This window comes from Pundamilia nyererei, unplaced genomic scaffold (genome assembly GCF_000239375.1).
Source record: "Pundamilia nyererei isolate P.nyererei 1_Seehausen unplaced genomic scaffold, PunNye1.0 scaffold00005, whole genome shotgun sequence".
Lineage (NCBI taxonomy): Eukaryota > Metazoa > Chordata > Actinopteri > Cichliformes > Cichlidae > Pundamilia > Pundamilia nyererei.
Genome location: NW_005187406.1, coordinates 6,000,397 through 6,012,011, shown reverse-complemented (window position 1 = coordinate 6,012,011; position 11,615 = coordinate 6,000,397). Strand labels below are relative to the sequence as shown.

The 11,615-nt window shown below is 42.2% G+C and overlaps 1 protein-coding gene across 2 annotated transcripts; it reads left to right on the top strand.

Moving 5' to 3' along the window:
- Window positions 1-2,356: 2,356 nt before the first annotated feature.
- On the top strand, window positions 2,357-11,402 carry LOC102205574 (uncharacterized). Of its 2 annotated transcripts, XM_005721871.1 has the most exons (3): window positions 2,357-2,509; window positions 2,580-2,663; window positions 4,004-11,402. In XM_005721871.1, the coding sequence occupies exon 3, from the start codon at window positions 4,133-4,135 to the stop codon at window positions 10,286-10,288; it is 6,156 nt and encodes a 2,051-aa protein (XP_005721928.1). In that variant the 5' UTR covers window positions 2,357-2,509; window positions 2,580-2,663; window positions 4,004-4,132; the 3' UTR covers window positions 10,289-11,402. The 2 variants fall into 2 exon arrangements, with proteins under 2 accessions (XP_005721928.1, XP_005721930.1); XM_005721873.1 differs by lacking the exons at window positions 2,357-2,509; window positions 2,580-2,663 and adding an exon at window positions 2,953-3,016.
- The last annotated feature ends 213 nt before the right edge of the window (window positions 11,403-11,615 follow it).

Genomic DNA, 11,615 nt, shown 5'->3' with positions numbered 1-11,615 from the left:
TGTTGAGTCATTTCTTCCAACAGATCAAAGCACATTTCTAACCTCAGCTGTGGATGAAAAAGAAATGTTTAACAAAACACCTTTAATGTCTATTATAATAACAGAGCAGCTCTGTAGTTTGCAGAATTTCCTTTCTGCAGTGACCTACTTGACTCTTTTATTTTCACTATGCAAATTTTCTTGAGAAATCAGTAGTCTTATAAATAATTATCTTATTATTAATTATTTATAATAATTATCTTAGAAATAATTATCTTATTACTGTGACAAAACAAATTTCCCACATGTGGGACTAATAAAGGTTATCTTATCTTATCTTATCTTATCTTAATTGTTACACAATATATTCCCTATTTTAAGGGATGTCAGACATAGCAGTTACTCAGTTTGAGTTTATAATCAAGATACGAATGTAGCTGGTAAAACAAGTCATGTATCAGGTCTTTCTTGATGCTTTTTACCTATTTTTACCTTCACTGCACCTCCACTGTACATGATCTGTCTCAGCTGTCCTAGAATTCCCATACCTGGGTTTATTAGCCTGCCAGAACTTGAGGCTGGTTACCCCCTTTCCCTGCCTGTCCCAATTCTCAGCAGGCATGAAGAAGCATGATCCAGGCTGGTGTCAGATGTGGGTGTCAGTCATAATGGTAAAAAAAAAGCCTGGATCTGGACTGTGAGGCACTGATCTTGTTTATTGGTTGTTGGTTTTTTTCCATTCTCTTTATGCACATCAGTCAATGCCTCTGATGTTCATATACATCCCAGTTCGACATATTTAAATAACCAGAGATAGGATTCTCATCAATGTGTATGCATAAACATTGTATACTTTGAACAGCACCACAATGAAAAAGTGTCTTTTTTAAATAATTTACAGTAATATTCTTCTATAAAACGGGCAGACCCTTGAAGTACTACAATTAACCAGAAATAACTTCTATGCAAGGGAAACGCATAGATGTGGTGGTTAGCACTGTTGCCTTACAGCAAGAAGGTCCTGGGCTCAGATCCACTATCTGGGTGTGGTCTGGAGTTTGCACGTTCTCCCTTATTAGTATGAGTTCACTTAATGGTGTTAGTTTAACTGGTGATTCTAAATAGCCCATAGGTGTGAATGGTTGTCAGACTCGTGACCTCTTGAGGGTGTTCTCCTCCTCTCGTCCTATGACAGCTGTGATTGACTCCAGTGGATAAATGGAAGAAAACGGATGGTTAGCTTACATGGATTTTGCATAACTGGTTTTCAGTCTCTGATATCAGATTTCTGACAAGTTTGAACAAACTTACATGGAAAATTCCATCAGTTGCAAGATGTCCAACATTCCCGTGTTAATTCCCACGTGTGCATCTATGCCAGGTTAAACAAATGTGTATGGAGTGTATGTATTTGTGGAAGTGCTCATATTTACTGTAGATTGTTTAGCCTAATGCTTTAAGACATTGTGTGAGCTGTTTGTCCATTTATCATAAATGCATACCTAAAAGAAAGGCTGGCGAGTGCATATTCCTTACAGTTCCTTACTATTGCAGGTCTCTGAATGCTTGAGCTAGCCAAGATGTCAGTAGATAAAAAGTGAAATAGCCATGTCTAAATTAGCTTACTAAAATTACTTGATGTTTACCAGCTGCTGTAAAAAGTCAAAATTCCAGTTAACTGAGTTATTCCACTTAAAATAGGTGAAGCTATGGCTGTTGCAAAGGCTACAGTTGACCTATTTTTGGTGACTATATTTTCCCGTATAAAATAAATTTGAGCTGCCCAACGTTTCTCAAACACTCAACTTCCTCCATTTTGAGACTACACAAGGTTAACCACTACATATGACCTCACCTATCGACTTTCTCTGCCTCACAAAGGGTAACAAGTCAACAAAATTCCAGCTCTGTCTCATCGTAATCTCACAGCAACAACAGCTGCTGGTCCTAAAACTAGATTACTCAGTCACACAGAGTCTTGTAAACAGAGCTTCAACAACAAGAATGAGCCCAGCTCCGCCGTATCAGTCAGCAGACGTCTGCCTCCAGCTGCCAATCTCCACTTCAGGGACTTTGTGATGCAATATCAGAAAGCTTGTTTCCCTGGGAGACAGTAGCAGAATTAGTCAGCTGCTAAATGCTAGCGAGTGGTATAACCATAAAAGTGTACATCATTCGTCTTTATTGTCCAAGGATAAACCCAAACAATGGCTAATCTCTATTGACAGGAAGGCCTTGTCATGTTTTCAGGGTTGGCAAAGGTAAACAGTGGGCCCATGTCTATCAGCCCTCACTGCCTTGTTATAAAAATAACCAATGACAGTGTCCATTTCATCCTGCCCCTCTGTCTTGCCCTGCCACTCGACACCCACTGGATATTCCAATGTGAGCAAGCTAGCTGGGCCCTCTGTTGCTGCTCAGTTTGGCCACACCGACTTGTGCGTCTATTTTGGTATCATTTGAGTTCACAATCAGAAGCCTGGCCACACCAGCGCATTCGAACATGGATCTCAGGGCTTGACTCACTTTGGTGAGCTTTCTTTATTTCTTCATCCACACCAGCGATTGACAACATTTAACTATAAATGTGTTCTCGACAGGCGGATCCTTGGATTCTACATTTAGGACTTGGTTTTATGCAAACCTCGGACTCTTAAACTCAGCATGAAAGACCCATCACCAAGGTGAGGGAGCAGTGTGATTTTTATATAAAGACATGTACCTTAAAACCTTTAAACTTTTCAAAGTTTTGTGCTAAACATTAATCTCAAAAATTGGACATACATTAGTTTTCTTACTCTAAAATAACCGTGTTTATTTATTTTACTTTCACATCAGATATACTAACATTGAGAACAATTAGGACAACTAAAATTACACTCCAGTGGTTTTTGCCTTTATACAGTATAGGTGACTTGGATAACTCATTCCTTGGGTATAAATACACAGGCAGATGCTGGGAAAGTACCGTGGCGCTAACTGATCTCTGCTTTAAGATGGTTGGCAAGTGAAGAGTCCTGGAAAGCCAAAGTCTTCTGTAAGTCTAGTCTAGGATACAGTAAAGCGACCCAGTTTTGGATATTTAATCTGTTAGGTTCAGATAATAAAATAAAAGTAAATATCATAATATTCATTTATCTTATTTTTCTCTGTTTTAAATGTATCCACCTTTCCTGAAAATCATTCTTGACTGTGAATGTAAACACTTCTTTGGAGAGAGATCTGCTTTCCATTTATTCCATTTTAATGCGCTAAACATATCTATAATTCATGAAGTGTGTACGGTTATATTTGTCTCAATCAAACCTCTTATATGGAGAGCAATGGTTGTGTGAATAGTTGAAGACTTGAGTTATATGTCTGTGGCTATGCTCCCAGGTCAGGCCGTATAAATAGGTTAATGAGCTATTCTAAAACCTCACCCACATAGCTCAAGGAAGCTACAGTAGAGCAGCTGCTGCTGATCTGTGACACTGACTGACGATTTACTCACATTTCCTGCCTTCTTTTCTATAGATTCATGTCAATATTGTCATGCATCTAAAGCTTAGCAAAAAATATATCTAGATAACAGCTGAACAAATGTTTGACATTTAAATGAAAGATCTTCTTCTTTTAAAGTGAATGTTGATTGTGAAGAATATCATTATTTCAAATATGTGGACACAAATAACAGAAATCTTCATATTTTTCCTAAAAAAGGGAAGCATTTATTTTCATCCCATGCTTGGTGCTCACAGCTTAAGGCATCATGTGATGCTTAAAATAACTGCATGGTATGAAGTGTTTGTCTACTGCCTGCATAGTGACAGCATGGCTGTAGCCAGCACATGTTGTGTACATAAAGGTCATCAGTGCAGCGAGTTCAAAACCATTTAAAGTAATCATGTCAGTCAAACAACCATTTTTGGATTCTTGACTTGCACAAATGCTAACAGTTAACTGCTTAAACTGTGTGACAGTTAAACGGTTTTAGAAAAGCTTATGTGAAAACTAACACTGATTTCAATGGCTTGTTTTTTAGGAAATTTACGTAACCCACCGCTTTCCAGATGTCATCCTGAGCTGGAAGAAATTGGAACCTGCAGAGGAGAAGCAGCTGTACAGGAGGCACAGCTGGTGATGCAAAGACGCAAAGACAGTCGCTGACATCATGAGCTGCGTGGAAAAGCGACACATGAGCCATCGGGCAGGGAGCATGCTCCACCACCGCTTCCCCAATGGCTTCACGGACTTGTTCATGGACGAGACCGATCGGGAGGTTAGCACTCTCACCGATCGAGCCTTCCGAAGTCTCTGTGTTGGAGATGATGCAGTTTACAATGATGACTTCTTGTGTGGATACTCGCCTTTCAGCTGCCACAAACCTCTGGCGGAGGAGCCACTTAAAAAGAATCCTATTAAGGAATCTAAAAAACAGGGGCAAAGCAAAAGTGAGAAAAATCACACCCAGCCATGGAAACACCATCAGCAGAAAACTATATCCCACATGTCATCTTTCCTCAAAGCTTTAAGCGCCACAGAGGAAAGCTGCAAGGGGATGTTAATCAAAAATGGAAGCACGACTGATGCTAATGGAGAATCGTGGGATAAAACGGCACTTCGCAGCATTCAGAGAGAGCTGTCAGAATTCTCCTCAGATTATCACACCAGTCTCACAGATCATCATTACAAAAACCCTCTTAAGCATCAGTCTGCTGATGGCTCATCCAACAAAACTGGCAAAGACATCGGCCTTCCTACAGGAAAATCCAAAAGGATTAAAAATGGGAAGGCCACTGTCAAATTAAGAAAACTTAACATTAAAAACTTTTTTCTCCACAGTGAGTTTAGTCCTTTTCAGACATGGACTGATTTTAACCAGTTCCCCTTTGTCCAGGGGGACACAGTGAGCTCCGTTCTCCCCCTAGATAATATCCCTAAAATGTACGAGTTGCCGCTGTACAAGGAACTAACCAAGGCATGTAGAAAAGAAACTTTGCATGCGGAGAAGCCTCTGTCATCTCAGAAAGAAGAAGCTCAGCCTTGTTCTCCCACTGCTCCTAAACCCATGCCTCCCCCACAACCACCAAAGGTCCTACCAAAGCCCTCAGTGGCTCCAGCTGAGAAGAGGTGCTCATCCGATGGAGGGAATGGAACTGCTGCCCCCTGGAGGCGCAACAGGTCCAGAGCAACAAGTGCTGTTCTGGTCAATCAGCCTGGGATGACTCCTCCAGAAAACCATTTGAAAACAGTGGATGAAAGTCTTTTGTTGGTCAAAAAGGAAGTCATATCTGTGGAAGTCAAAGCAGTTGAGGAGGTCAGCTCTGTAGCTTCTACTCCGTTCAACATCTGCCAGCTGATGACTCCGCTCATTCCCTCCAGGCAGCCGACAGAAACATCAGAAATCCTCCAAACGGTCCTCTCGCCTTCTGCATTTGACCTTCCGCTCAGACCGCACTCTGAGGCCAAGGGGACCCCTGAACCTCAAGTTAAGCGGGACAGCTACAAATCACTGGCCTCCAGCATCCTCTTCAACCTCAAAGACAATAGGAAAAGGGTGAAGAGCCGCTACAGTCCCCCTAAATTCAAAACTGTGGAGCTGCCCGAAGGCGGCACAGACGACAATCAGAAAAATCCACGAGCTGGTTCTGAAGGCAGTGGATCTGGTTTAAGCACACCTGCCATGACGAAAGATGGACTGACAGTCTGCAGTCCTATTTTGGAATCCCACGGATCCCCAACTGTTGATCTTACAGAGGATAGGTCTGACAGGCCTCTGTCAGACGATTATTTGTTGTCAAATCTACTTCAGAGCAAAAGGGAGGCTCTTGGGGAAGAAAACTCCACACCCCCCTTTATATACCCAAAGAAGAACAAGAGCTCAATGGCTAAAAAGCAAAACTACCCTTCTTTGAATCTGTACAAGAAAGCCAGCCCTGTTGACGGTGATATAAAATATCTTCAAGTCCCTCAGAGCACACCTGCACATACAGATGCACCAACCGTGATGCGGAAAGTTTCGCCGCTTATGCTAAACAAAGAGCTTTCCCCTAATGCACTGCCAGCGAACACGGGGCTTTCACCAAATACTTCAAACATCATCAAAGATTGCTTACCCCTAATTTCACCCCACACGCTTGAGAATGAGGGTCTGCCATCAGTAGGGAAAAGGCCCCCAAATGTGCCAGAGAAAACAAAGTGTCCAGTGAAAGACAGGAAGGATAAAGTCTTTGGGGCACAGCAGATGTCTAAGGAAAAAGAGGCCAGTGGCCAAATAATAAGCACAGTGGATGTGATCAGAGCAGCGAGAGAAGCAATTAATGCAGCCAAAAATAAAGCTCAGTCAGATAGCATCAACAAGCACACAGCAGAACTGCGGCAGAAAGAAATTGATGAGAATGTTTCAAAGGAGGTGTTAGGCAGCAAGAAGGAGAGTTTGGTGGCAGAAAGCAATTTTTTATCCCAAAACAGGAATGAACTGAATAATGGAAAGCAGGTTAGCAACAGTAGTAATGTCAAGAAAGAGCCACCACCTGTTCCAGTGAGAAATATTGCTAAATCTGATATTAAACTTCCTCTTGATAAACAGCAAATGCAAAATGATGAATTGGAGGAACCAAAACTAGATTTGCCACCAAAAGAAAATGATTCCATCCAGAAACAAGGCAAGCTAAAATATATATTCTCAGCCAGACAGAATAACTATATAAAATATCAGAGATTTGCAGTGACCGATGATGAACAAGTCGAGGAGAATGAAGAGGGTAATCCGAACGTGAATGCAAGAGGGGAGTTGGATGAGGAGGCGAGAGAAATTAAAGACAGCGAGCACATAATTAATGATTTGAATGCTTTGAAAGAGCTGGAGAGAGCCAGGCTTGGTAATCGCATTCACGAAAACGCGAGGAGCAAACTGGAGGTGGTTAACATAGACGAGGAGACGAAGGCTAAAAATGATCTGATCTCAAGGGAGCTTCGAAATATAAAGAGAGGCATGCTGTCGATAAGAGGCAACACGTCAGCCAAGAGAGAAATGTTTGCAAAGAGAGAAAAGGAGCAGAACAAACAGGAGGACTTCGCAAAGTTAGATAGCAATGTAATCGTAAACAAAGCGCTCATAAATGACAACTATGACAAAGCCAAAATGGCTCTCGAAGAGATCATCTCAGAAAGGGAGAGGAGGAAGAATAAATTAACAGAAGCAGATGCAAATCCACAGTTAGATGAGAAAGCTTGCAGTGAAAGTTATACAGCAAGGGCACAGCAAAGTAAAAACTCTACAAAAGACACTATCACAGTGAGGAGAGAGAAAGAAAATGACAGCACTTCTGCGCTTAAAGAAAAGGAACTAAAAGAAATGTTGAGTGATCTGAGAGACCACAATCACCTGAGACAGATTTTGGCACAGACTGAACCTAGACTTGGAGAATCACACAGATCAGGCTGTAGGGTTGCACTACCTGGCTTGAACAAGATTAGCAGTGAGGTGAACACACTCCAAAAATCTACAGGCAGACATTTGAATGACAAACTTACCGATCGTTCTAGTCACGATAATCCAGAGGCTAATTCAAAACAAGTTGCTAGACAGGTGTCTGAGGATAGCGGAGATTCCCTGATGAATGAAACTATAGGCAGCAAAGTCGACACTCCTCCTGTTCCTCCTAGGATCAAAAAAGGTGGTAATAGGAGACGTGGAAGCGTCGCTAGCGAGAAAGACTCTGTGGATGAAAATGTCTGCAACAAAGATGGGAGATATGAAAATCTTGAGGTACACCTTAACGCAATGGGGAAAGATTTAGCTGTACAAGAGGTAAATACTGATTATGTTGTGCCCAGTCAGAGTGAAATCAGCTCCAGTAACGAGAGGTGGAATTTGGAGGAAAGTCTGATATCATCACAGTTCAGTGCAACTTGCAACAACTTGCACATAAATATGAGCCCAAGGAGTGCATCAGCTGAAAACAATGCTGCTAAGGCACAAGAGGCATGCAGGATAAAGCGAAAGGCCCCATTAAAACCAGATCATTTAATCACAGCAGATGGGACGGTGACTAAGAATGTAGTAATGGATGAAGAACCTACGAAAATACATGAACCGATTGAGGATAAAAATGTGGATTCAGAAGCTCATAGCGAAATCCCCAGAGACATAATATCGCCCTTGCTGCTGGTGAATGGTGTTAGTGTAACTCAGAGCCCGCCCGATCAGGCCAGCTTGTCCTCGAAATCCTCGTACTTCTCTGTGGAGAGCACACTCCAAAATTGTGAAAATGTAACTGAAGAGGTGAAGGTGGTTAACGAGGCAGTGCGAAATGTTTCGCGGAACACAAGAGGCGATTCGGACAGGGCAGAAGTGGAATATTATTCTTTGAGTGATCACGAAAGCGAGCCAGATGCTATAAAGCAACCCGTAAAGTCTCCTCAACAAGAGCTGGAAGTATGGAAGGCTAGCAAAGAGAGAGAAGATGCAGATACAGATGAAAGATTAAGTAACAATGAAAGTAATTCAGCAACTCTGTCACCTGTTAATACTTTCTCACCGACCTTGGGGATCCCTTCCCTGTTTAAAGTAAAAGACAACACTTTTAGTAACAAATTAAGGAAGAGCATACAACCCTGGTCACCCAGAGGGAGTCTGAGTGGTTCAGAGAGGGGAGAGGATGAGCTACATCATGCAAAGGAATGTCCAGAGCTCACACTGGCTAATGAATCCAGTGCTACCACCAGTGGGAGGGCCGTAATTCTAGCAGACATTCTTACGCCTACAGAGATGACATCGATTCAGTCAGCACCCCAGCTGGTTTATCCTTCAGATCTTCAAGATGAAAACCCACAGAAGTCACAAGCTGGAGGGTTCCTCACTGTGCCACAGGAGGAAGACAGATTTTCCGGGTTAAGCCCATCATCAGAAGGAGTGGAAAGTCTAACCACCAGCACAGCTGACACATCTGAGGAGACGGTGTTAAATGCTGGGCTGACAGAATATGATACGACAATGGGGTTCAGCCAAAGTGGCGTTGATAATGAAAGTCAAACAGGTCTGCTGAAGCCACCGCCCGTCCTACCTAAATCGGAAAAGGCAGTTCTAAAAGCAATCAAGCTTGCAAATAGAAGGATAAAGAAAGAAGAGGCCCAAAAGTCACCTCACAGGTCTTCTCAAAGCAGCAGCAACAGTAGCAAACACAGAGCAGAAAGACACAAGGCTGATAAGTCTGAGCACAAAAGCAGCACTGGTAACAGAAATGGCAGGAGGAGCGAGAAAGAACACAGAGGAAAAATTGAGGACGATCACAGCAGAAGCCACCATAGTAAAAACAGCAACAGCCAGTGTGAGCAACTGCTAAACAAGAAAGAAAGTCCCAGCTGCAACAAATCAGAAGTCAAGCATGAGACTCTGAGACAGGATCACAAATCATTGGAAAGTAACAACCAGAGGAGAGAAGCCCTACCCAGTATGGCATCGGAAAGACAAGGCCGCAGCAGCCGCAGACACACTGGAGATAAGACAGAGCAAAGACATTGCAGTAGCGACAGGATCATCAGTAACGTGCCCGTCTACAAAGCTCACATCAGTGAGAAACAAGTGCCAGACAGGGCTTTGCATCGAACACAAAGCACTGACCGGCATTTAGGAGATAGAGCCGAGCGCAGACTCAGCGCCGACATGCCGGTCAATGAGAAGCTTGATCCCAGAACCCAACGCATTGAGAAATCCATCATGGATGAGCTTCAGCAGAGAGGCCGAGCCAGAAACAAGTCTAACAGAGACAACCCTCTGAGACGGAGCCACAGTATTGATGCATATGCCACTGAAGTACCTCGCCCTTCACCCCTATCCCGCCAATCAAGCCACACCAGCCAGCTGTCTCGACAGTCTAGCATGGAGCATGCTATCGTTACGCAGTCCTTCCCCATGACCCAACGTAAGCTGCTCCAGGATCCAGACTCAGGACAGTATTTTTTTGTAGACGTGCCTGTACAAGTCAAGACGAAAACCTTCTTTGATCCTGAAACAGGAAGCTATGTGCAGCTGCCAGTCCAGCCACCAGAAGGTGCTGTCCCTAAGGCATCCCCTATGGAGGTCTTGAGCCCTCCTTTGGTTGTTTACCATGGCTTTGTCCCAGTGCCTCTGTCGCCCATGGCTCCGAAAGCTACAATTCAGGCACCTCATTTGGAACCAGAGGACTTTGAGCAGAGGAATATAGAGAGATCAATGCAAATGTACTGTAAAGATGCACATCCATATTTGGAACCTCTCTATGGTCAGAACGAACACATGTTAGGGGAGTTCATAGGCACTGAGGAACTCGACTGTCCTAGCTGATGGGCCAGAGGGTTTAAAGGGAATGCTGTTTTGTATCACTGAATTGTGGTGTTTGTTGCATTCCAGGAGTTTTTTTTTTATTACACATTAACATTAAACACATTAAAACTCTTTCCCAACCAACTTTGCCTTCTTATACTATACCGGCATTTGACAGAAGGACTATTAAAAAGCAACAACACTGTAGTGATGGATCTTTCTCTGTTTGGTTGTTGAACGCTGGTACAAAACAGCAATCCCAGAAAGAAATAATTGCTCTTGTAAATACTTTTTGTTGTACTGCTACATTTGGCCTGTTACAGACAGAATGAGGAAAAATGCACCACAAATGTTCCCAGGAATGTAAAGTTCATTGCCAATGCATATTTCAGGGCGTTTTTTTTCCCTTCAGTGTTGACTGTTTTTGCAGTTTAGATCTGTGATTGTGGTTTTGTTTTTCTTGCCTTCAATTTTCAGGAGGCACTGAAGTTGTGTTGGATTTGTAAAGCTACTGAAGCCATTAATGGCTTTGTGAAAAGAGAATGGCTTTTAGATGAGCATAACCTGACAAAAGATGATGACTTATTGGATGAATGATGTAGAATGTGCTAATTTAAATGTGGTTGAAAGGGTTTGCGTAAGATTTTTGAGTAAAATGGACATGGATGTTCCATGTACATAATGTATTTAAGTATAAACAGAGAGGGTGGGCTTCACTGTAAAATGTTTATTTATTGTAAATGCTGACAGTTTGTTATATATTACAGTTGTATTGGGTCTCCACAACTGTGTAGATATTGTAGCATTTCTTTTACTACCTGCAAGGTTTGTTGTCTTGAGAGTTCCTTTTTCACCAGACGTATACAGTCATTTATCATTCGATATACTTGAACCAAATCTTATTGATTTTAACTATCTCCATACCACAACATTTTGGAAACCTTTGCATGCTAAAGTCCAAATTCCACATTTTGATTATGTTTGCATTTATACTGTCTGAAAGCTTCAACTGGTATTATTGGAATTCATGTTTTGTATGGAGAGGATATGAGGGAGAATTTGTTTTGCAAGTTTGTAGAATCAAGCAGGGCTGTCTTGTGTCTGTGATGCATTCCAATAAAAGAAAACAACTACTGTTATGGGTATTTGCTTTAAATTGGATTAGTGAATGGTTAGAGTACAGGCTGAACCAGCAACATAATGCCATAAGTGTTCTTTTAAAATAAGCTTTATTCATCAGTAACACACAGATTCATACAAACATATCTTTTGACTTCCTGTTTGGGGGACGAACTGCTCTTCGACCTGAGTCACAGCAGCACCACTGAACAGCCAGTCTTCTACCTTT